The sequence below is a fragment of the Hemitrygon akajei genome, chromosome 12 (assembly GCF_048418815.1).
Source record: "Hemitrygon akajei chromosome 12, sHemAka1.3, whole genome shotgun sequence".
NCBI lineage: Eukaryota > Metazoa > Chordata > Chondrichthyes > Myliobatiformes > Dasyatidae > Hemitrygon > Hemitrygon akajei.
In genome coordinates this window covers 21,262,890-21,289,890 of record NC_133135.1, presented here as the reverse complement: position 1 = coordinate 21,289,890, position 27,001 = coordinate 21,262,890, and the positions used below count along the sequence as shown (strand labels likewise).

Genomic DNA, 27,001 nt, shown 5'->3' with positions numbered 1-27,001 from the left:
TATTATCACCGGCATGTGACGTGAAACTTGTTAACTTAGCAGCAGCAGTACAATGCAATACATAATCTAGCAGAGAGAAAAAAAATAAATAAACAAGTAAATCAATTATATATATTGAATAGATTTTTTTTAAACATGCAAAAACAGAAATACTATATATTTTAAAAGTGCGGTAATGTCCAAAGCTTCAATGTCCATTTAGGAATCGGATGGCAGAGGGGAAGAAGCAGTTACTGAATCGCTGAGTGTGTACCATCAGGCTTCTGTACCTCCTACCTGATGATAACAGTGAGAAAAGGGCATACCCTGAGTGCTGGATATCCTTAATAATGGATGCTGCCTTTCTGAGACACTGCTCCCTAAAGGTGTCCTGGGTACTTTGTAGGCTAGTGCCCAAGACGGAGCTGACTAGATTTACAACCTTCTGCAGCTTCTTTCGGTCCTGTGCAGTGGCCCCTCCGTACCAGACAGTGATGCAGCCTGTCAGGATGCTCTCCACAGTACAACTATAAAGATTTTGAGTGTACTTGTTGACGTGCCAAATCTCTTCAAACTCCTAATAAAGTATAGCCGCTGTCTTGCCTTCTTTATAACTACGCTGATATGTTGGGATCAGGTTAGACCCTCAGAGATCTTGACACTCAGGAACATGAGGCTGCTCACTCTCTCCACTTCTGATCCCTCTATTAGGATTGGTATGTGTTCCTTCGTCTTAACCTTCCTGAAGTCCACAATCAGCTCTTTCGTCTTACTGATGTTGAGTGCCAGGTTGTTGCTGCAGCACCATTCCACTAGTTGGCATATCTCACTCCTGTGCACCCTCTAGTCACTACTTGAGATTCTACCAACAATGGTTGTATCATCAGCAAGTTTATAGATGGCATTTGAGTTATGCCTAGCCACACAGTCACGTGTATATACAGAGTAGAGCAGTGGGCTAAGCACGCACCCGAGGTGTGCCAGTGTTGATCGTCAGCAAGAAGGATCACCAATCTGCACAGACTGTGGTCTTCCGGTTAGGAAGTCGAGGATCCAATTGCAGAGGGAGGTACAGAGGCCCAGTTTCTGCAACTTCTCAATCAGGATTGTGGGAATGATGGTATTAAATGCTAAGCTATAGTCAATTACCAGCATCCTGACATAGGTGTTTGAGTTGTCTAGGTGGTCTAAAGCCGTGTGGATAGCCATTGAGATTGCGCCTGCCATTGACCTATTGAGGCGATAGGTAAATTACAATGGGTCCAGGTCCTTGCTGAGGCAGGAGTTCAGTCTAGCCATAACATTACCTCACGACTCTTGAACTCAATCCCACAGTTGATGAAAGCCAACATACTATATGCTTTCTTAACAACACTGTCAACCTGCACAGCAGCTTTGATGGTCCTATCGACATGGAGCCCAAGATCTCGCTGATCCTCCACGTTGCCAAGAGTCTTACCATTATATTCTTATATTCTGTCTTCAAATTTGACCTAACAAAATGAACCACTTCACACTTATCTGGGTTGAACTCCATCTACCATTTCTCAGCCCAGTTTTGCATCCTATCAATGTCACACTGTAACCTCTGACAACCCTCCAGACTATCTACAACACTCCCAACTTTTGTGTTATCAGCAAACTTACTAAAACACCCTTTTACTTCCTCATCCAGGTCATTTATAAAAATCACAAAGAGGAGGCGTCCCAGAACAGATCCTTATGTAACACCACTAGTTACCGCCCTCCAAGCAGAATACGAACCATCCACAGCCACCTTTTGCCTTTTGTGGTCAGGCCAATTCTGGATCTACAAAGCAAGGTCTCCATGGATCCCTTGCCTCATTTCTTTCAGAATGAGCCTCAGAATGAACCTTATCAAATGCCTTAATGAAATCCATATACACTACATTCACTGCTCTACCTTCATCAATGTGTTTTCTTACACCCTCAAAGAATTCAATCAAGTTCGTAAGGCATGACCTACCTTTGACAAAGTCATGCTGACTAGCCCTAATCAGATTATGTCTCTCCAAATGCTCATAAATCTTGCCTCTCAAGATCTTCTCCAACTATCACATCTGATTGATTCTATTCTTACACGGTTCATCCTCTTGCTCTTCACATACTTGTAGAATGCCCTGGAGTTTTCCTTAATCCTGCTCACCAAGGCCTTCTCATGGCCCCTTCTAGCTCTCCTAATTTCATTCTTGAGCTCCTTCCTGGCACCCTTGTAATTTTCTAGAGCTCAGAACCAGAATCAGGTTTATTATCATGAAATTTGTTAACTTAGGAGCAGCAGGCATTCAAGGTAATACATTATATAAAAGAAGAAAAGTGAATACATTACAGTATACATAAAATGAAAAATCATGCAAAAACAAAAATATATATTAAAAAAGTGAGGTAGTGTTCACAGGATCTACTGGGAGTTAGCTTTAACAGTACCTAGTTTCTTGAACCTTTCATAAGCTTCTTTTCTTCATAACTAGATTTTCTACATCCTTTGTACACCATGGTTCTTTTACCCTACCATCCTTTCCCTGTCTCAATGGAACATACGTATGCAGAATGCCATGCAAATGTTCTCTGAACATTTGACACATTTCTACCATATGTTTATCTGAGAATATTTGCTCCCAATTATATGTTCCCCAGTTCCTGCCTAGTAGCATCATATTTCCCCCCTACCACAATTAAATGTCTTCCCAAGTTGGCAGCTCCTATCCCTCTCCAATGCTATGGTAAAGGAGATAGAGTTGTGATCACTACCTCCAAAATGTTTTCCCACCAAGAGATCTGACACCTGACCAGGTTTATTTCCCAATACCAGATCAAATACAGCCTCTCCTCTAGTTGTCTTATCTATATACTGTCTCAGGAAACCTTCCTGAATACACCTAACAAACTCCACTCCATCCAAACTCCTTGCTCCAACAAGATGCCAGTCAATATGAGGAAAGTTAAAATCACCCATCACAACAACCCTTTTATTATTGCACTGTTCCAAAATCTGCCTCCCTATCTCCTCCTTGATGTCTCTGTTACTAATGGGGAGTAACCCAGTAGAATTATTGCTCCCTTCCCGTTTCTGATTTCCATCCACAATGACTCAGTAGACAATCCCTCCATGACTTCCTCCTATTCTGCAGCTGTGGGACTATCCCTGATTAGCAGTGCCACTCCCCCAACTCTTTTGCCTCCCTCCCTGTCCTTTTTGAAACATCTAAAACCTGGCACACTCAGCAGCCATTCCCGCCCGAGACATCTATCTCTCTGTAATGGCCATAACATCATAGCTCCACATACTGATCCACACTCTAAGTCCAGCGGATAGTGAGGTCAACTGAGAAGATCATCAGGGTCCCTCTTCCCACTATTACAGACATTTACACTACACGCTGCATCTGCAAAGCAAACAACATTATGAAGGACCCCTAGCACCCCTCATACAAACTCTTCTCCCTCCTGCCATCTGGGAAAAGGCACCGAAGCATTCGGGCTCTCACGACCAGACTATGTAATAGCTTCTTCCCACAAGCCATCAGACTCCTCAATACACAGAGTCTGAACCGACACCAACTTACTGCCCTCTACTGTGCCTATTGTCTTGTTTATTATTTATTGTAATGTCTGCACTGTTTTGTGCACTTTATGTGGTCCTGGGTAGGTCTGTAGTCTAGTGTAGTTTTTTTTGTGTGTTGTTTTTATGTAGTTTAGTGTAGTTTTTGTATTGTTTCATCTAGCACCATGGTCCTGAAAAAAGTTGTCTCATTTTTACTGTGTACTGTACCAGCAGTTATGGTCCAAATGACAATAAAAAGTGACTTGACTTGACCCACCTTGCTTATGATACTCCTTGCGTTAAAATAGAGACATCACAAACCATCTGAGTGCTTTTTTGCTTTATCATCTGCCTATCCTTCCTCATAAACTCCCTACTTGTGTGCCAACCACCCCACCCTCTGCCTCTTCAGTTTGGTTCCCACCCCCCTGCAAATGTAGTTAAACCCTCCCCAACAGCATTAGCAAACCTCCCTCCCAGGATAATGGTTCCCCTCCAGTTCCAAGTGCAACCCATCCCACTTGTACAGGTCACCTCTTCCCCAGGAAAGGTTCTAAATGATCAAAGAACTTGAAACCCTGCCCCATGCACCATCTCCTCAGCCATTCATTCATCTGTGCTATCTTCCTGTTCTGACCTTCCCTAGCTTGTGGCACTGGGAGTAACTGGAGATTACCACCTTGGAGGTCTTGCTCCCTAACTCCCTAAACTTACTGCACAGGATCTCTACCCCTCTCCTGCCCATGTCATTGGTACCAACATGTACCACGACCTCTGGCTGCTCATTCTCCCCTTCAAGAATATTCTGCAACCGGAGAGACAAACTGAACCCTAGCACCCAGGAGGCAACACACCAGCCTGGTGTCACTTTTGCTGCTGCAGAATCTCATATCTGTCCCCCTAATTATCGAGTCCTCTATGACTATTGTTCCTCCTGACTTCATCCCACCCTTCTGAGGCTCAGAGACAACCACAGTGCTATTGGTCTGGCTGCTGCTGCCTTGCCCAGATAGGTCACCCCAACAGCAGTATCAAAAGGGGTATACCTGTTGCTGAAGGGAATGGCCGCAGGAGGACCCTGCACTGACTTCCTTCTCACTTTACCACTCTCAGTGTTCACCCACCTACTCCCTGAATTCTGCACTCTGGGTGTAACCACCTGCTCAAAAGTCGTATCTATCAATTGCACTGCCTACCGGATGATCCCAAGTTCATCCAACTCCAGCTCCAGATGGATGTCATGATGGTGACTGTCAGAGCTACTGTCCAGTAATCATTAAGGCACATTACATTGTTTTTCTTAGGTAGAGGGACGATAGTGGTCTTCTAAAAGCATGTGAGAACCTCAGATTGAGGGAGAAGTTAAATATGTTTGCAAATACCGCTGCCAGCTGATCTGCATGGGATCTAAAGTGACACTATCCTGGCCAGTTGCTATTTGCATGTTTGTCATATTAACACAAGTTCAGCTGACTGCACCAGTGTTCTCTAGAGTTTAGAAGATTGAGAAGGATTTCTGTCAAACATACTGAAGTCTTGAGAGTGTGATGGACTGAGGTGCAGGACTGATGCCTACTCTTGCTGGGGTATTCAAAATCAGAGATCATAACATCAAGAGCAAACACGAGGAAATCTGCAGATGCTGGAAATTCAAACAACACACACAAAATGCTGGTGGAACACAGCAGGCCAGGCAGCATCTATAGGGAGAAGCGCTGTCGACGTTTCGGGCCGAGACCCTTCGTCAGGATTAACAGGACGAAGGACCAGCATTTTGTGTGTGTTGTCATAACATCAAGAATAGGCTGGTCACTCAGAGACAAATGTGAAGTATAGTGAAGCTTTGGAATTCTCTATCCAAGAACACAGAGGATACACAGCTACTGAATAAGATCAGTCACAATCCTGCTGAATGCAGAGGAAGCACAGTGGCCTAAATTGAACACTGTTGCTTCAACATATTCAGTTACTTTGTTTAAGCTTCATGCCAAATGTTGCATATATACAGTCAAGTGCGAGATTCTAAAGCACACCACCTCCTTAATTTCAATTCCAATAGTCTTAAGACCATGAGCACATAAACTGTGTGGGAAAACACAGAATGTTGTTTTTAGTAGATATGAGTGGGCCAAGGTCTGGCAGATGGAATACAATGTTGGTAAATGCGTGATCATCCACTTTGGAAGGGATAATAGAAGAGCAGATTATTATTTAAATGGTGAAAGATTGCAGCATGCTGTTGTGCAGAGGGACTTGGGAGTGCTTGTTCATGATTTGCAAAAAGTTGGCTTGCAGGTACAACAGGTTATTAAGAAGGCAAGTAGAATGTTAGCCTTCATTGCCAGAGGGATTGAATTCAAGAGCAGGGAGGTCATGCTGCAACTATACAGGGTACTGGTGAGGCTGCACCTGGAGTACTGTGTGCAGTTCTGCAGTTCAGGTTGAGGATGTTGTTGAGTAGCTCGCTGAGCTGGCTTGTTAGCTTGCAGACATTTCATTACCCAGCTAGGCAATTTCAGTGCAACTTCGAATGAAATGTTGGTGATCTACATTGTGTGTGTCTGTATCTGTGTGTCATTTCTATTAGTTACTGATTTATGTAATCCGCAATTGGTCTGTTAAAATCCGATTAGCTTTATTGGTTGAGTCCATTCTCAGTTTTTAACGTGAGACGGGGAGGCTGTTGATAATTGGTGAACACTGCATTGCACAGAGGGGAGGACATGAGGAAGCACTGAATGCACATTTTCCAAGCACTGAATGGACTTGTCCAACTTGGGCTGTGACATCAGTCTCTCCCTCCCGAATTACATCCTTCAATTTCCCCTTGCAGGCTGCCAACTGACTTATGGGAGTGAATGAACTCTACTGGTGTAGTAGAAAATTGGAGGGAAATCTTCATTCTAAAGATGGCGCAAAGTGATGCTTTCCGAAGAGGAGAATTCTAGGTCTGGGCCTACAGACAATTCTGATGTTAATGATGAAGAATTACAATCCTCTGAATCATTGTGCACGAGTGCAACAATGGACACAAAAAATTCCACCTTTACAATGAAAGCTATTTATCAATGGGATTTACAGGAACTAGTGATCCAAATTGTTTATTCCATTGTGCCTAATCTGTGGCAAACAACTTACAAGTAATGATGTCAATAAATTTTCTCCCGCAAATAGTATTAATTAAAATCAATTTATGACTTTTATTTAAACTAAAGCTACCAAGCCTACCTTTAGAAAAATTAAAACACAATTTGGCTTAAGCCAGTTATTTAACATTTATAAAAGGGAAAAAAAAGAGATTAATTTCAAGAAAGGCAAGCTAAGCTTAACTACCTGTTTTCTCTACTCAAAAAAAGCACTGACAATTATTTCTTGATTATTATATCTACAACTTACTGATCTGTGGAGCTGTAGATATAATAATTTTTATGCAGAGGTTCCTTGAGACCTCAAGATTATGTCAGGGATTTCTCCAGGGAAAAAAAAAGGTTGAGAAAGGCTGAAATAGATCATAATCTCTTATGTGGCCTACTGAGCATTTCCAGTATTTTCTGCTTTTGAAAAAGTTGTGTGTTCTTTGGGGTTGCTAAGAACAGTATATTGTATTTTTACTACAATCAACTGAAACATCTTGACTGCACACAGGTGATCTTTATTTAACTAATTGTGTCTTCTAAAACCAATTGGCTCCACCACTGATAATTTGGTGTGTCATTCTAAAGGTGGGAAGTGGGTGAATACTTATGCAATCAATTATTTTGTTTTTTATATTTGTCATTAATTTAGATCACTTTGTAGAGATCTGTTTTCAACAGAAATCTTTTTCTGTTGATCAGTGTCAAAAAAGCCAAATTAAATCACTGTGCTTCAATGTTATAAAACATGAAAACTTCTGGGGGGGTGGGGTGGATATTTTTTATAGGCACTGTAGCAACTATATTTTCATACCCCTTCGAGTTCTATCAGGACCACTATTCAAATACAATCAAATGAGATAATTAATATTCTAACGAACTATATAATTGCCCAGATTTCCGTGCTGTAATTGTTATATGGTTATAAATAGGACTGCAATAAATTTGTAGCCAATATGATGGACAATGCAAAAAAATAGAATTCTCAGCAACAACATAAAGCTCCTGACAAGTTTCATAATGAACTGGCTTTTGCAATTAAAACCCGTAGTTCCACTGGAAATGTAAAACACAGCAGGCATTTGCGGCTCCCAAGCAAAAACAAATATCTCCAGGCAGCTGATATCTAACAGTACAGCAGGTACTGGAATGTTCTACATTGTCCCACTAATCAGGTTGGTAAATACGCCCACTAAGACCTACAAGACCTACAAGTATCTGGGAGTACAGTTAGACGAGAAGCTAGACTGGACTGCCAACACAGATGCCTTGTGCAGGAAGGTACAGAGTCGACTGTACTTCCTTAGAAGGTTGGCGTCATTCAATGTCTGTAGTGAGATGCTGAAGATGTTCTATAGGTCAGTTGTGGAGAGCGCCCTCTTCTTTGTGGTGGCGTGTTGGGGAGGAAGCATTAAGAAGAGGGACGCCACACGTCTTAATAAGCTGGTAAGGAAGGCGGGCTCTGTCGTGGGCAAAGTACTGGAGAGTTTAACATCGGTAGCTGAGCGAAGGGCGCTGAGTAGGCTACGGTCAATTATGGAAAACTCTGAACATCCTCTACATAGCACCATCCAGAGACAGAGAAGCAGTTTCAGCGACAGGTTACTATCGATGCAATGCTCCTCAGACAGGATGAAGAGGTCAATACTCCCCAATGCCATTAGGCTTTACAATTCAACCGCCAGGACTTAAGAACTTTTTAAAAGCTATTACTAATGCTTTTTGAGATAGTGATTTAGATGCATATCATATTTTTTACTGAGTTAAGTATTGTATGTAATTAGTTTTGATACAAGAAGTGTATGGGACATTGGAAAAAAAGTTGAATTTCCCCATGGGGATGAATAAAGTATCTATCTATCTATCTAAAATAGCAGTCTCACTGATTTCAATGACAAAAATACATAATCAGCTAAATGGAAAAGCTTGTTTTTCTTTTTTTATTTAACTGAACTGGTTCAACTTCACTTAAATTGTTTTTGTTTCCTTGTGCCCTGCATTTTTGAAGTTCAAAAGCGTAATAGTACTCGACATTTTGATGAAGGGTCTTGGCCTGAAACATCGGCTCTTTACTCCTCTTCATGGATGCTGCCTGACCTGCTGAGTTTCTCTTATTGTGTGTGTGTTACTCTGGATTTCCACATCTGCAGAATCTCATGCTTATAACAGTATATCTAATTTTTTTAAAAATATTATTGAGATTTTATATCTTTGTGATAGTCAGCATGCCTAGGACAGGGTTGATACAGCATTTTTAAGGTTGACACATTTGTTCTGAAAGGACCTGTGCCACATTGGGCATTGTTGATCAGGCGGGACCTAGCTCTCCAGCGGAAGACAGTACTCGGAAACCACTCCAAGTATCAAAGGGTAAAGAAGGCAGGCAACTAATAGCTCAATAATCAGCAGAAGATCCAAGTCAACACATATTGACAAGTCATAACTTCTGAATCAGGCTATGAATTTCTTTTGCTTTCACACAGAAATTTTCATTTTTACACTTTTTTGTCAACACCTTCAGAAGCATCAAAGCATTATAGGAAAAATGAATAACCAATAATTAACATTGATTTTTTTTGATTGCATCACATTATATGAGCAACTCTGGATTAATATATCAGTGGATTTATTTTGCAAATCATAATTCTTGTTTAATGAAACTATTCTGGAAATAGAAGGAAATAAAGGTGTATCAGATGATGAGAGGCATTGATTGTGTGGATAGTCAGAGGCATTTTTCCCAGGGCTGAAATGGCTAGCATGAGAGGGCACAGTTTTAAAGTTGCTTGGAAGTAGGTATAGAGGAGATGTCAGGGGTAAGTTGTTTTTTTATGCAGAGTGGTGAGTGCATGGAATGGGCTGCCAGCGATGGCGGTGCAGGCAGATACGATAGGGTCTTTTAAGAGACTCCTGGACATGTACATGGAGCTCAGAAAAATAGAGGGTTATAGTGCCCTAGATAATTTCTAAGGTAAGGACACGTTCGGCACAGCTTTGTGGGCCGAAACAGTGCTGTAGGTTTTCTATCTTTCTATTGATAAAATGATGGTGACATATACAATAGCTGACTCAATCTACCAGAAATTTAAAAAAAAACATTTACTAATAGCAAAAGGAACTTCATAAGCTTACTACCTCAAATGTAAAATTATGAACATGCTCTTCAAACTAAACATACTTATATATTTCCTTGTTTGTTAAGTATTTAATCAGTTATATAGACCAAAAGGTATAGAAGCAGAATTAGGCCATCCAGCCCATTGAGTGTGCTCCACAAATGTAGAGGAGTAACTAGTCAGGGGAAAATAATATACATATAGATCGCAAATGATTATCAGCCACATGAGCTCAGAAATAAAAATAATCATGACCTGTGGCAAGCTTTTTGCGATGTCCATTATCTTGGCCCCAACTTATACCATATAACTCTCAATGAATGGTTTAAGATTAACATTTCCTTCCTGTTTATAGCTCATCATTACCCCAAAAATACAAACATTTGTTAACTTTAAAATTTCTACTTTCAAGACCAGCTTGCTTCTAAAATTCCAACAGCCTCCCAATAATATTCAACAGTACACACTGAAAAGAACAGCATCAGTTAAGAGAAAACTTACTAATTCAATCTGCTTTTCCAGTTCATGACACTGCTCAGACTGTATTTTCCTGGTCTGTTCTCTAGCAGCAATATTTTCTTCTTGTTGCTTTTCAATTAATTTCTCCAATTTGGCAATTTCATTATTTTTTTCCTAATATTTAAGGGAAGCAGAAAAAGATCATGCTATTGTAAAAAAAAAATCTCCCATCAGTTCCTTAGCATGCGCATTTCTTCACAAAGAAAATATTATTCTTTGAGCTTTTTATATATTTCTAATGGGAAAAAGAGGAAGGAAAATTCCTGTGAACAGTTTGTAATCCGAATAATTTACATGTCAAAAATGCTGCCAGAAACCAAGCTCCCAGGCAGCAGAAGATGTCTGCAGTCCTGCATCGGCTGGCAAATCCATTCTGACAGTTTCCAAAACACTTGGTTTGTATGTACAGGCTGCAGATAAGTTGGGTGTTTGAATATACCTTTAGCTGAGAATGACATTTTTATTGTCATTTATAGTCAACATTTAAATGAAAATGTTATTCTCAGTTAGCAGGGAATTCGATAATTTGGTCCCCAGAATATTTAAAAAAAAGTCATGACATCTTACGCATGATTTAATTATTAATCTCAAATTAGTTGAAAGTCAAAAATAATACAGAGCTACAATGGCGCTAGAGAGCAGTTGCTTCAAGCTATTCTGTGTAAACAGTCTAATTTATAATTTTAATGTCTTTTTTTCCCCCCTTTTCAAGGTGGATGGATTCTGTCAATGCCCTTGACCTGCAGCTGCACTTAAACTGTGGTTCTTTACAGCGATGGTTCCTGCTGCTCCTGGGGCTCACTGACCAGCCGTTTTTCAATATCCCAAGGGTGATGACGAGAAGACGAGCTTGCTTTCGTGACTTTGTTTTCCAGGCTTTGCGGCCTTAGGGCAAACCAACTTAATGCTGGTACAATCGACTGGAGCGTGGTGGGAGAAAAAGGAATATTGGGAACAGCAGATCAGCTGTTGTAAGTCTCTGTATTCAGCAAATCGCTCTCTCTCTCTCGGTGGGGGAGTTTGCTGCTGATTCTCGAGTCGGAGAACTCGTAAAAAAGAGACGCGGCAGACTTCAACACCACACGTCAACTTTTTGGTTTTGCTGGTCTCTCTCACTGTGTGGCACCTCTCTGCCCCTTTTTTAGGGAGACAAAGAGACAGAGTGCCAGGGGTATGTCAAATTGGTTAGGTGAACAGTGTTTCTTTGTACTGCAGATCGTGGTCTTTCTTGGGGGCTTTGCTATCGCTTGTTTGCTAGGTGGTGGGTGCTCATGCTTTTTGCAAAAAAATAGATGGGGAGGGAAGGGGAGGTTGATGCTTTGCTGCTGCTTGTGCGTGGGGGGAGAAGGGGGCTTTGGGGTTCTAACTTTTTACTATCATTCATTCTTTGGGGTACTCTTCTGTTTTCATGGATGTCAGCGGAAAACAAGAATTTCAGGTTGAATATGTATACATTCTCTGATATTAAATGGAACTATTGAACTATTAATGTTGTTCAATTTTATTTTAATTATAATCCCAATGTTACCGCAAATGCTTGTTCATATTCAACAATTTTCACAGCTTTGGCCGAGTAAGCTATAGTTTTCTCCTCCAGTTGTTTCTCCACCGTAGAAAGCTGTGACTTTGTTTTTCTTAGCTGTCAAACAGAATATGTGCATGGGTAGTCATTATTAAGTGCAAAATATTTAGCAAACAGATTCATTTAATTTACAATGTATTGTTCAACTGTTTCTCCCCCCCTTAAAGATTAAAGAAAGGTGAAGATTATCTTTATTTGTCACATGTACATTGAAACATACAGTGAAATGTGTTGTTTGCGTTAACAGCAAATACAGTCTGAGGATGTGCTGGGGACAGCTGACATGTCACCATGCTTCCAATGCCAAAATAGTATACTCACAATTTACTAACCCTAATTATGTGGAATGTGGAAGGAAACCACAGCACCTGGATGAAACTCACATGGTCATGGAGAGAATAGACAAACTCCCTGCGAACAGCGGCAGGAATTAACCACCATCTCACAGCTGTACAGTGTTACACTAAATGCTATGCTACTGTGCCACCTGTGTTAGAAACAGGACATTCCTGTCTAACTTCTAAACCAACATAATATTTTTGGCAAACACTAAACTTTACACACCGCTGCATGTAACATTCTGAACATTATTTAAAATGGTCAGAATATCATAAGTTTCTGACCATTTAAAATAAGATTGAGAATATTCTGATTTACCAAATTTTCAATCTGGGTAAATTTACAGTGCGTAAATACCTTAACCTGGGAGCACCAAGTTAAACAACAATGCTTCTAATTCTATTGTGATGAGCTGAAATTGATCAAGTTTTAATGCAAGGAGTATTATGAACAAAGCAGATGAGCTTAGAATGTGGATCAGTACTTGGAGCTATGATGTTGTGGCCATTACAGAGACTTGGATGGCACAGGGGCAGGAATGGTTACTTCAAGTAACAGGCTTCAGATGTTTCAGAAAGGACATGGAGGGAGGCAAAAGAAGTGGGGGTGTGGCATTGTTGATCAGAGATAGTGTCATAGCTGCAGAAAAGGAGGAAGTCATGGAAGGATTGTGGGTGTAAGTTAGGAACAGGAAAGGGTCAATAACTGTACTGGTTGTTTTTTTTATATAGACCACCCAATAGTAACAGGGACATTGAGGAGCAGATAGGGAGACAGATTCTGGAAAGGTGTAATAATAACAGGGTTGTTGTGGTGGGAGATTTTAATTTCCCAAATTTTGATTAGCATGTCCCTAGAGTGAGGGGTTTAGATGGGGTGGAGTTTGTTAGGTGTGTTCAAGAAGGTTTCTTGACACTATACGCAGATAGGCCTACAAGAGGAGAGACTGTACTTGATCTGGTATTGGGAAATGAACCTTGTTAAGGTGTCAGATCTCTCAGTGGGAGAGCATTTTGGAGATAGTGATCACAATTCTATCTCCTTTACCATAGCTTTAGAGAGGGAGAAGAACAGACAAGTTAGGAAAGCATTTAATTGGAGTAAGGGGAAATATGAGGCTATCGGGCGGAACTTGGAAGCATAAATTGGAAACAAATGTTCTCAGGGAAACGTTTGGAAGAAATGTGGCAAACGTTCAGGGGATATTTATATGGAGTTCTGCATAGGTACATTCCAATGAGACAGAGAAAGGATGGTAGGGTACAGGAAATGTGGTGTACAAAAACTGTTGTGAATCTAGTCAAGAAGAAAAGAGCAGCTTACAAAAGGTGGAACACAGCAGGCCAGGCAGCATCTATAAGGAGAAGCACCGTCCTGACGAAGGGTCTTGGCCCGAAACGTCGACAGTGCTTCTCCCTATAGATGCTGCCTGGCCTGCTGTGTTCCACCAGCATTTTGTGTGTGTTGTTTGAATTTCCAGCATCTGCAGATTTCCTCGTGTTTGCGCTTACAAAAGGTTCAAGATAGAGATTTAGAAGATTATAAGGCTAGCAGGAAGGAGCTTAAGAATGAAAGTAGGAGAGCCAGAAAGGGTAATGAGAAGGCCTTAATGGACAGGATTAAGGAAAACCCCAAGGCATTCTACAACTATGTGAAGAGCAAGAGGATAAGACATGTGAGAATAAGACCAATCAAGAGTGACAGTGGAAAAGTGTGTATAGAACCGGAGGAGATTGCAGAGGTACTTAATGAATACTTTGCTTCAGTATTCACCACAGAAAAGGATCTTGGTGATTGTAGGGATGACTTACAGCGGACTGAAAAGCTTGAGCATGTAGATATTACGGAAGGGGATGTGCTGGAGCTTTTGGAAAGCATCAATTTAGATAAGTCACCAGGACCGGACAAGATGTACCCCAGGCTACTGTAGGAGGCAAGGGAGGAGATTGCTGAGCCTCTGGAGAAGATCTTTGCATCATCAATGGGGAGGGGAGAGGTTTCCGGAGGATTGGAGGGTTGCGGATGTTGTTTTTTTATTCAAGAAAGGGAGTAGAGATAGGCCAGGAAATTATAGACCAGTGAGTATTACTTCAGTGGTTCGTAAGTTGATAAAAATAGTCAGCATGGCTTTGTCAAAGACAGGTCAAGCTCTACGAGCCTGATTGAACTTTTGAGGATGTGACTAAACACATTGATGAAGGTAGAGCAGTAGATGTAGTGTATATGGATTTCAGCAAGGCATTTGATAAGGTATCCCATGCAAGGCTTATTGAGAAAGTAAAGAGACATGGGATCCAAGGGGATATTGCTTTGTGGATCCAGAACAGGCTTGCCCACAGAAGGCAAAGAGTGATTGTAGTTGAGATATATTCTGCATGGAGGTTGGTGACCAGTGATGTGCCTCAGGGATCTGTTCTGGGACCCATTCTCTTTGTGATTTTGATAAATGACCTGGATGAGGAAGTGGAGGGATGGGTTTGTAAATTTGCTGATGTCACAAAGGATGGGGGTGTTGTGGATAGTGTGGAGGGCTGTCAGAGGTTACAGTAGGACATTGATTGGATGCAAAACTGGGCTGAGAAGTGGCAGATGGAGTTCTACTCAGGTAAGTGTGAGGTGGTTCATTTTGGTAGGTCAAATACGATGGCAGAATGTAGTATTAATGGTAAGACTCTTGGCAATGTGTATGATCAGAGGGAACTTGGGGTCTGAATCCATAGGACACTCAAAGCTGCTGTGCAGGTTGACTCTGTGGTTAAGAAGGCAGACAGTGCATTGGCCTTCATCAATCATGGGACTGAGTTTAGGAGCAGAGAGGTAATGTTGTTGCTATGTAGAACCCTGGTCAAACCCCACTTGGAGTACTGTGCTCAGTTCCCGTTGCCTCACTACAGGAAGGATGTGGAAACCATAGAAAGGGTGCAGAGGAGATTTACAAGAATGTTACCTGGATTGGGGAGCATGCCTTATGAGAATAGGTTGAGTGAACTCGGCCTTTTCTCCTTGGAGTGACGGAGGATGAGAGGTGACCTGATGGAGGTGTATAAGATGATGAGAGGCATTGATCATGTGGATAGTCAGAGGTTTTTTCCCGGGGCTAAAATGGCTAGCACAAGAGGGCACAGTTTTAAGTTGCTTGGAAGTAGGTACAGAGGAGATGTCAGAGGTTAGTTGTTTTTGTTTTTTTACGTAGAGAGTGGTGAGTGCATGGAATGGGCTGCTGGCGATGGTGGTGGAGGCGGATTTGGTAGGGTCTTTTAAGAGACTCCTGGATAGGTACATAGATCATAGAGAAATAGAGGGCTATGGGTAACTCTAGGTAATTTCTAAGGAAGGATATGTTCGGCACAGCTTTGTGGGCTGAAGGGCCTGTATTGTTCTGTAGGTTTTCTATGTTTCTAAGTATCTGTTTGAAGAGATTTTATAAGTAGAGGGTCAAACAGCACAGAAGTGAGCCCACTGTCTCCAAATGGTTAATACTGACCTTCAAACTGCACATTACTGCCACCCTAATTGCATATTTCATCCCATGTTCCCATCTATTTTCCCCATATACTAATGGCAAATTACTATGGGCAATTAACCTACTAACCCATATGTTTTTGCAAAACCCAGAGTAAATCCACATGATCACAGGAGGAAAGTGCAAACTCCAAATAGGAAATACGAAGGGTCAGGATTAAACCCTGACCCTTGCTGTTGTTGTGAAACAGCAATTTGATTAGCTGCACCTCTCACAACAAACTTCACTCTGGAGACTAAAAACTAGCCAGTTTGTTCCCTGATCAAAATAGGTTCCAATGATAAAAAAAAATCATTTTTATCAATTTAAATTCCCATTTCCATACTAAGGGAATGGGTAGACATTAACATAAGTTAATCAGTGTTGCAAAGATAGGTGGCAGTATAAGCAAAGTAGAGGGAGCCTAAAGATAAAATGATATAGTCAGTTTAAGCAAATAGTTTCAATTTAAGAATTTTCAATTTTGACCCAAAACAAACAGAAAATAAAAATAATGACAAGATAGTAATAACAGATAACAAAATCCATGAAACTAGAATCACTGAAAGTGGACAGAAATAGTAAACAAACAAATGCTGGCTTCTTTACCTACATACTTCAGGCATAAACTATGCCTAAAATACCGTTCTGGCCACTCCACCTTGAAATTTATTAACCATTGGACAGCATGATAGCATGGCTGTTAAGACTGATTTATACTTGTGAGTCATATTGACGCCGTAGGGTGACGTGCACCTCTCCAGAAAAGTAACTCAAGCATCGCGGCGACGCAGACTGCAACAACTGTGATTGGTTCGCTTGGTAGCATCACATTTCCTCCTACGCATTTCCGGTTGCTTCTTCTCCGTCATGTCTGTACACCGATGCAAAATAGATTAACCAAATTGTCAAATCGACCTACCGACATGCGAAAATATTTGAAATGCTTTTCTTCGTCCACGTCTCTCACGAAGAAACCCAACACAGTGGCAAAGAAACCCCACTGCCAACTAGCGTTTTGGCGCACATCAATGCATGCTCGCTATGGCATAGAGCTACACATTCCAAAGATGTACATATGGGTTAGGGTTAGTTAAGTTGTGGGCATGCTATATTGGCACCAGATGCATACAGCATTTGCGGACTGCCCACAGCACATTCTCAGACAATGTTGGTCTTTGATGAAAATGACACATTTCACTTACGTTTCGATGTACGTGAAACTAATAAAGCTCATTTTTAATCTTTTTAGCAAGGCAATGTAATTCCGAGTCTGTTGTACCATTCACTGAGATCATCGTAGATTTGTGACCCAACTCTATACTTTCAGATCTTTGATATGTGATCCAACTTTCTACATCCTTTGTTACATGTTGGTTAACTGAAATCTATTACTCAAGATTTTATATAAGCATCAATTTTAACCTACACAAAGGACTACCAAGCTGCCACCAGCCTCTACATGTAGAATTACTTCTCTAATTTATTCCTGAAAACACCTAGGACTAACTTTCAGTCTATGTCCCCAGTGCCAGTTTCTAACCAGTTGAAATAACTTGTTTTCTCTCTTCCCTTCTTCATTCTCCTAAGTATACTAAATGACTTAAACCATATAAAATTCCTAAGAAAATAATGTTAGTTTGTATAATCTATCTTATGGCAAATATACATTGCACTACTTCCAAGGGAATTAATACGAAATGGTGCCCAGAACCAATCCTGCAAGTTGTAAAGTATTAATTTACTAGAGGTTAAATTATGAGATTAAACATTTGTAGTTAGATTCCCTGGAATTTCAAGATTAAACAACTATTTGATAAGCTTTCAAGATAAATAAGGGAGAATTGAATAGGAGTAACAAAGAACAATTATCTGCAGTGGTTGAGATCAAACCCGAGGGCATAATTCAGAGGAAGTTTGGAAACAACTCTTAAAACAATGATCCTTTCATAAATAATAATTGATATGGGTTCAATTGTTAGCATTAAATCTAAAACTGATAGATTTTTATAACCATATGGATTATGGGAAATGGGGAAAGGGATGTTTGCAGAGGATTAGGTGATAGATCAATCACAATTGCTCCAAAAGGTGAAACAGGCTTGAGCAGTTAAAATGGTCTGCTCCTGTTCTTGGTCATATTGATGTAAAGCATCAAAAGTGGAATTGTGGATTTAAATGCCATTATCTTGATGTGCAAGTTACGCACCTCCTGTTCCATCTTCTCCATGCCATTTTCTTTTTCCAAGAGTTGCTCTTCCAAGTCCTGACAGTTGATTATCTGCTCAGTAATCTGAGTGTCCAATGTTGATATTCTAGATTCTGCTTCTAATAATTCTGTCTGCAGTTCTTCAAATTCCTTTTGTTTACATTGTTCTTCTTCTAAATGCTGTTCCAGGGTCTTTATCTCAGCTGACAAGATAAAAGAAATTGCTTTTTTTTGTAAAATAACAATTCTATTGAAGTAAGATGGCCAGCTTGCCAAAAGCCTGCTTCACCACCCTGTTTACCTGTAGCACCACTTGCAGGGAACCATGTACGTGTGGTCCTTGTACTTGTCAGCCTATAGATACTAACCATGTCCATAAAACATTTTTTTTGTTATGCATTGGCTCTGACACAAAACATTCTCCAAAACTATGGCAAATAATCAGTCCAAAATAGCAGACTTCTTACTCTGAAGCTATTCTTCCTAGTATAGATTCTATAGCCAGCGGAAATAATCTCTCAGCATATACTATACCCTTCAATCCTTCCCAGAATTTTGTACATTTCAAACAAATTACCATTGTAGACCTACTTCACTCAACTTCCTCTTTATCCTGGTAATCAACTTAGTGAAGATACACCGCACCATATCAAAGCTATGAGCATTCTTTAACATTTCAGTCTGTATTCCAGGTTGCATCTGCAACAAGACTTCTTTCAACACTTCAGTTCACCTCCATTAAAGGTCAAGATCCCATTTCCCCTTCCAATGGCTGCCGGATTGCATGCTGGTATGTTTCATAAACTAGTAGAATCTATCTGCACTTCAACTTTTGCTAAATTGTTATAAGGTTTTAAAAACTTGTAGAGAGTAATGTGATGCTATTACAGCTCGGGGGTCAGAGTTCCGAATTCAATCCTGATGTCCTCTGTAAGGAATCCTCACTGGAATGTTCTGGTTTCTTCACACAATTCAAAGATATAAACATAGAAAACCTACAGCACAGTCCAGGCCCTTTGGCCCACAATGCTGTGCTGAACATGTACTTATTTTTGAAATTACCTAGGGTTACCCATAACCCTCTTATTCTCCTAAGCTCGATGTACCTATCCAGGAGTCTTTTAAAAGACCCTATTGAATCGGTCTTCACCACCGTCGCTGGCTGCCCATTCCACACAATCACCACCCTCTGCATAAAAAAACTTACCCGACATCGCCTCTGTACTTACTTCCAAGCACCTTAAAACTGTGCCCTCTCACGTTAGCCATTTCAGCCCTGGGAATGACTATCTACACAATCAATGCCTATCATCATTTTATACACCTCTATCAGGTCACCTCTCACCCTCCAATGCTCCAAGGAGAAAAGGCAGAGTTCCCTCAACTTATTCTCATTAAGGCATGCTCCCCAATCCAGGCTACATCCTTGTAAATCTTCTCTGCACCCTTTCTATAGTTTCTGTAGTGAGGTGACCAGAACAGAGCAAGTGGGGTCTGACTAGGGTCCTATATAGCTGTAACATTACCTCTAGGCTCTTGAACTCAATCTCACAATACCGACTCACCAGCAGTTGGACCTTCCAGACACGGGTGTATTTTTACTATAATCAATTGAAACATCTTGACTGCAGACAGGCCTCTAAAAACAGATCTCAATTTAACTAATTATGTGAGTTCTAAAACAAATTGGCTGCACCAGTGATGATTTGGTGTATCACATCATAGAAGAGTGAATACTTATGCTATGAATAATTTTATGTTTTATATTTTTAATTAATTTAGATCGCTTTGTAGAGATCTGTTTTCACATTGACATGAAAGAGTCTTTTTTCTGTTGATCAGTGTCAAAAAAAGCCAAATTAAATCTACTGTGATTCAATGTTGTGAAACAATAAAACCGAATCATGGGAAAATTTACAATTGGACTTCTGGAGGAAACCGGAGCACCCGGAGAAAACACATGTATTCCACAGGGAGAAAGTCCAACCTCCCTACAGAGGACGCTGGGATTGAGCTGCAAAATCTAACACCCCTAGCTGTAATGGAGTTGTGCTGACTATGCTACCGTGACACTCAATCTTCTACAATCACTAACCCTAAAAGTGAATTCCTCATACCCTTTACTCAATTAAAACTTCCTACATTTAATCTTGTAATTATGGCCAGACATTCCTGACTGCTAAAGTGCTAGCAATAATCTGCTTCACACCACCTTCCCTCATCATTTAATTATTTCAAGCTAATAACAGTGCAAAAGTAGTTCCATAATTTGTAGTTACACTAAAAAAAAGCCTAATTTTTCCAAATCATCTCTACTTTATTTCCACATATCAGCTAACTGTGAATCTGCATATCCCTGTAACACCTCAATTTCCATCTGAGTGCAGTAATAAAACTACAGTGGGAGATTTTTCTCACAACACTGCTTAAAATCATGGAATCAACTTCAAATCCTATCTATCTACGCTCAATGAACCTCTGAGTATAATTTCAACAAAGCAAAGCCACCTTGCAATCTATACACCAAGTGAAAAAAAAATAACTGACACAAGTTACCAGTCTCAAAAGCACTATATAATACGGTTAATGCATTCATTGTAGATTAATATTAACGAGGTAACTAGTGGTGTCTCAGAGCAAGATGAAAGCCTTCTGATCATTTCTCTTACATCAAAGGGACAAAGAAAATGTTCCCAGTCAGATGGGAACTAACATGCGCTGCCACAAAGTGGAAGGAAAGTGATCAGTTATAAAAATGTACAGCATTCTAAATTTCAATGTACTGGTTAATGGGTTGATTGGTCATTGTAAACTGTCCCATGATTAGGCAAGGATTCAATCGGGGGCTGCCGGGTGGCACAACTCAAACATCTGGTAGGATCTATTCTGTGCTGTACCTCTAAATACATAAACAAACAGGCTGTTAATGCTGGTGTATGGAGGGGGTCCTGATCTTCTGCCTCTTGAAATACAGAAAGTAATAGCATTTTGACAAAGGCAAACAGTATATTATTATCTCAGACAGCTTCATGAGGAAAATGGGCAGTTGATGTTTTTTCATGTAGACTGACTTCCCTCAATTGATGGTTCCTGGCCTGCTGAGTTCCTCCAGCAGTTTGCTTTGTTTTGCTCCAAATTCCAGCATCTACAGTCTCTTCAGTCTCAAAATTGGTCTACACTAAATGAAATTGAGGCAAATACAAAGTGATCTTATTGAGACATACCAGATTCTGGGAGATTTGAACTTAGCTATCAGAATCAGATTTAATATCACCTTCATGTATCATGAAATTTGTTAACTTTATGGCAGCAGTACAATGCAATACATAATAAATAGAGAAAAATCTGAGTTACATTATGTATATGTCTATTAAATAATTAAGTTCAAACAAGTAGTGCAAGGTAACAGAAAAAAAATGTAGTGAGGTTGTGTTCATGGGTTCTATGTCCATTTAGAAATCAGACGGCAGAGGGAATAGAAGCTATTCTTGAATCGCTAAGTATGTGCCTTCAGGCTTCTGTACTCTTCTCCTACTTCAGCAGTGTGAAGAGGGCATGTCCTGGGTGGTGGAGATCCTTAATGATGGACACCTCCTTCATAAGGCACTGCTCCTTGAAGCTGTCTTGGATATTATGGAGGCTGGAACCTATGACAGAGCGGGCTAACTTTACAAGTTTTTGCAACTTATTTTGATTTTGTGCAGTAGCCTCTCCCACCTCCCCCCCCCCCACCCCCACTCATACCAGATGGTGATGCAACAAGTCAGAATACTCTCCACGGTACATTTGTAGAAGTTTGAGTGTTTTAGTTGACAAACCAAATCTCCTTAAACTCCCAATGAAATATAGCTGTTGTCTTGCCTTCTTTATAACTGCACCTATAAGTTGCATCCAGGTTAGGTCCTCAGAGATACAGACACCCAGGAACTTGAAATTGCTCACACTCTCCACATCTGATCTTCTACAAGGATTGGCTTATATTTCCTCGTAGACTTCAGAAATGGTAAGACAATCAGCTCTTTGGGCTTGCTGACATTGAGTGACACCACTCAACTAACTGGTATATTTCACTCTTGTACGCCCTTTCGTCATCATCTGAAATTCTGCCAACAATTGTTGTATCATCCGCAAATTTATTGATGCTGTTTGAGCTATGCCTAGCCACACAGTCATGGGTATAGAGAGTAGAGTAGTAGGCTAAGCACACATCCCTGTGGAACACCAGTGCTAATTGTCAGTGATGTGATATGGATGCTATGGAGACTGCAGAGATTTACAAGGATGTTGCCTGGGTTGGGGGACATGCCTTATGAGGATAGGTCGAGTGAACTTGCTCTTTTCTCCTTGGAGTGACAGAGGATAAGAGGTAACCTGATAGAGGTGTATAAGACGAAGAGAGGCATTAATCATTTGGATAGTTTGTATTTTTCTCAGGGACGAATGGCTAACACAGGGGGTATACTTTTAAGGTGCTTGGAAGTACGAGGGGTGATTGATAAGTTCGTGGCCTATGGTAGGAGTCAGTTTTAGAAAACCTAGCATATTTATTTTTCAACATAGTCCCCTCCTACATTTACACACTTAGTCCAGCGGTCATGGAGTATGCGGGTCTTGGACCTCCAGAAAGTGTCCACAGCAGGAGTGATTGATAAGTTTGTGGCCCAAGATAGAAGGAGATGAGTTATACAGCTCTCTTTACATGCACATACAGTTCAAATCTGAGTGATTATGCAGAAAGTTTGAAGTTAATAACTCATCAGTTAATAACTCATTAGGGATTATTGATAAGTTCGTGGCCTAAGGTCAGAGGTAAGTTTTTCACACAGAGAGTGGTAGAAGCAGATACAACAGGCTCTTTTAAGAGACTCTTATATAGGTATATGGAACTTAGAAAAATAGAGGACTATGCAGTAGGAAATTCTAGGCAGTTTCTAGAGTAGGTTACATGGTCAGCACAACTGTGGGCCGAAAGGCCTGTAACGTGTTGTGGTTTTCTATGTTTCTAAACTATCCCTGCTTCAGTCTGGGACGCTAATGGATTCTTACCTTTTTTTTGCCTGTTTATTCTGTCCAGTAAATCTCCAGTTTTGTCAAAAATATCAGGACATTGTTGCTTTCAACTGCTAATAAGACTAGATTTCAGCATCTGAATTTCACTTGTAGAGAGCCTGCATACTTTTATTCTCTAATCCCCTTGAAATAATGGCCAACATTGCACAAGTTGTCTTAATTATCTGCTGCATCTGCTAGTTTTTGGTTTTTCATGTGCAAGTTTCTGCTGCAGCTCTCTACCATTCTTCTTCATTTTTCATGATCATTAAACACTTTATTCTTACTTCTGTTTTCTTATGCTCATCAATCCCTAGCTTGGTTTGGTTTCTCATTTTGTTTTGTAATATAAGGTAGCTTTGGTGCATCTCACTCTCTTTTCAACTAAGGATTACAAGTGTGTTTAAAGAAACGGGGTTTTAAACTCCCTATACTGATGATCTTGCTGGCGAACATGCAGCCTCTGGTGAAAAAAAAAATCGATGATCTCAGAGCTAGGGTGCTGAATCTGAGGGACTTTAGGACCGTGTGTGTCCTTTGTTTCACGGAATCCTGATTAACCCCTTCCGTACCGGATGCAAGAGATTCAGATCGACGGGTTTACTATACACTGTCAGAATAGATCTATAGAGTCTCTCAAAAGCAGAGGTGGAGGAGTACGCTTCATGATCAACTCTTCTTGGTGCACAAATATATCAGTGCTGTCCCAATTCTCTCACCAGACCTGGAATATCTAGCAGTAAAGTGTCGTCCTTTTTACCTACCACGGGAGTTCTCTGGGGTCATTCTGGTAGCAGTTTACATTCCACCTCATGCCAATGTCAAGCAGGCTTCAGATGATCTGAGCAATGGGATCAACATCCATGAAAAAGCGCACCCTTAATGCCTTCACCATCATTTTGGGAGATTTTAACAAGGCCCCCCTGAAAAAAATCACTAAGCAAATACCATCAACAGATCACTTGCAATACCAGAGGAACAACATACTGGACCATTGCTACACCACCATCGAGAACGCCTATAGTGCTATTCCACGCCCTCACTCCAGGAAGTCTGATCACCTAGCAGTACTTCTACTCCGAGTATAGGCAGAGACTAAAGACTGCAGCACCAGTAGTGAGGACCAAGAAGGTAAGGACAAGGGAAGCACAGGAGTGCCTACAGGACTGCTTTGAATCAGTGGACTGGACTGTATTCAGGGATTCAACTTCAAACCTGGATGAGTATGCTGCCGACTCATGAGTATGTTGTTACTGACTTCATTAAAACCTGTGTGGATGAGTGTGTGCCTACAAAGACTTACTGTACATTCCCAAACCAAAAGCCATGGATGAACCAGGAGGTCTGTCATCTGCTGAAGACTAGATCTATGGCATTCAAGTCTGGCAACCCAGGCCTGTACCAGAAAACCAGGTATGATTTGCGGACGGCTATTTCAAGGGCGAAGATACAATTTCGAACGAGGTTGCAGGCGATATCAGATGCACGGCAACTCTGGCTGGGACTGTAAGACATTACTTCCTACAAAGCGAAACCCAATAGCATGAATGGCTGCGAAGCTTTACCATCAGGCTGTGAAGATCCCTACTGCACTTGATGACCCTGTGATCTCTGTCTCAGAGGCCAATGTTAGACTGTCTTTAAAGAGAGTGAACCCAATGGAGTACCTGGGAAGGCTCTGAAAACCTGTGCCAACCAACTAGCAGGAATATTCAAGGACATTTTCAACCTCTCACTGTTATGGACAGAAGTTCCCACTTGCTTCAAAAAGGCAACAATTATACCAGTTCCAAAGAATAATGTGGGCTGCCTTAATAACTATCGCCCCATAGCACTCACATCAACAGTGATGAAATGCTTTGAGAGGTTGATTGTGACTAGACTGAACTCTTGCCTCAGCAAAGACCTGGACCCACTGCAATTAGCCTATCGCCACAATAGGTCAATGGTAGACGCAATCTCAATGGCTCTCCATATGGCTTTAGACCAGGGGTCACCAACCTTTTTTGCACCGCAGACCAGTTTAATATTGACAATATTCTTGCAGACCGGCCGACGGGGTTGGGGGGGTGGTGTTAATCACGACCGGAATATAGGTGATAAGTCAACAATAAGTCACTTATAAGTGGCTAATACACTCAATTTCGTTTCTAAAAGGGTTTATCTAACGAATTTAATATTAAACACACAGCGCATATTTTCCTCGCATGAATATAGTGATAAGTCAACTATAACTCACTTACAAGTCAATAGAATCATAACATTTTAAGTAACGTTTGGATATTAAACACAGCGCATATTTTCCTCATATGAACATATAAAATCATTGCATCACACCAATATCGCTGAATCAGTGGGAGCCCTGGGCTTGTTTCCCTGCAACAAGACAGTCCCATCGAGGAGTGATGGGAGACAATGATACTCGAAGGGAGTTCCTTATATCCAGTCTATTCCACAATTTAGTTTTCATTGCATTCATTGCAGAAAACCCCACTTCGCAGAAATATAATGTTGGAAATGGAAGCAACATTTTCAATGTTTTCGTGGCTGTCTCAGGATATTCAGCCTTGACTTTGATCCAGAATGCCGGCAGAGATGTTATGTCAAACATACTTCTCAGCCCACCGTCATTTGCAAGCTCGAGGAGTTGATCTTCTTCCCACGCTGACATGGATGATTCACCGGGGATATTCACAGGTGGGTCATGGACCCATTCCTTTGCACGTCTTGGGTCATTTGCGGTTGGGAAGTAACACTCGAATTCTGTCGACAGCGAAGATAGGTGATCGTGCACCAGTTGTGAGAAGGACAGTGCAGCCTCAGTCTCTCCCAAAATCCCAGCTAATGTTGGAAACATGTCAAATATGCCCCTGTCCACTCGCCGTCCTCACAGTTCCAGTTTGGCTTTGAAAGCAGACACTTTATCTGCCAACTTGAAGACAGTTGTCATTCTCCCCTGAAGTGACAAATTGAGTTCACTGAGCAGGTTGAAGATGTCACACAGATAAGCAAGTTTTGCTATCCACTCCTTGTCACTGAAGGGTGCTGCTAGTGGTAACTTTTTTCCTGCAAGAGATCTCTGTAGCAGCTCTCTTAACTCAAAAACCCTGGCCAGAGCTCTCCCCCTTGATAGCCACCTGACTTCAGTGTGAAAGAGAAGGTGTTTGTGCTCTGCATCCATTTCCTCACAAAGCTGCTCTGACGTGAGTTAAAGGCTTTTGCTTTGATGTGATTGATAACTTCAACAATGTCACTCAATACGCTGTTAAGATCAGGTAACATTTTTCGGCTAGCCAGCATTTCCCTGTTTATGACACAGTATGTAGACTGGCATTCAGGAACAACCTCTGTGACTCGAGTAGTGAAACCAGACAGCCGTCCAGTCATAGCTGCAGCCCTGTCTGTGCATATTCCAACACAGAATGACCAGTCCAGTTTGCCTGACATGTAGTCATTCAAAGACTTGAATAGTTCTGCCCCAGTTGTGTTAATTGGCAGCGGCAGTGCACACAACATATCCTCATGCACATTGTCTTGAAATATATATGTCACATAAACCAGCAGTCTTGCCTCGTTATCGACATCAGTAGACTCGTCAACCTGGATAGCATACCATGGTGCCTTATTAAGCCGTTCCAACAGCTGTGCTTTGATGTCCTCCGCTATTGATTCTCCTTGAACCTGTGGTAGCTGAAAGAGAAACCTGTGCCATCTTGTTAGCTGCAGCTTCTCCCAACAGTTCACAGCACATGTCCTTGGCAGCAGGCAGAATCAATTCTTCACCAACAGTGAAAAGCTTCTTAGCCTTCAACAATATGGCTAGCAACCTAGTACAACACTCTCAAGAGCAGCAGCATTTGTGGAGGTGATGGCTCTCAGCACTTGCTTCTGTCCCACTTGTTCACGTTTTTTCCGCTCAAAAAACTCAGCGAGTTTGTCTTAAGTGCAGGGTGCTTGGACTCAAAGTGCCAAAGCAGTTTTGAGGGCTTCATTGCCTCATTCGACAG

At 41.1% G+C, this 27,001-nt stretch overlaps 1 protein-coding gene across 4 annotated transcripts in view; it reads right to left on the bottom strand.

The window, feature by feature from the left end:
* Window positions 1-27,001, bottom strand: part of ccdc18 (coiled-coil domain containing 18) — a 131,705-nt gene that overhangs the window by 51,296 nt on the left and 53,408 nt on the right. For 3 of the 4 annotated variants that reach the window (XM_073062694.1, XM_073062695.1, XM_073062697.1), the window contains exons 13-15: window positions 17,946-18,148; window positions 11,842-11,952; window positions 10,296-10,427 (exon numbers count right to left, since the gene is read on the bottom strand). In XM_073062694.1, the coding sequence (XP_072918795.1) occupies window positions 10,296-10,427; window positions 11,842-11,952; window positions 17,946-18,148 (446 nt within the window). The remainder of the gene's footprint in view (window positions 1-10,295; window positions 10,428-11,841; window positions 11,953-17,945; window positions 18,149-27,001) is intronic. The other variant, XM_073062696.1, reaches the window with a different exon arrangement.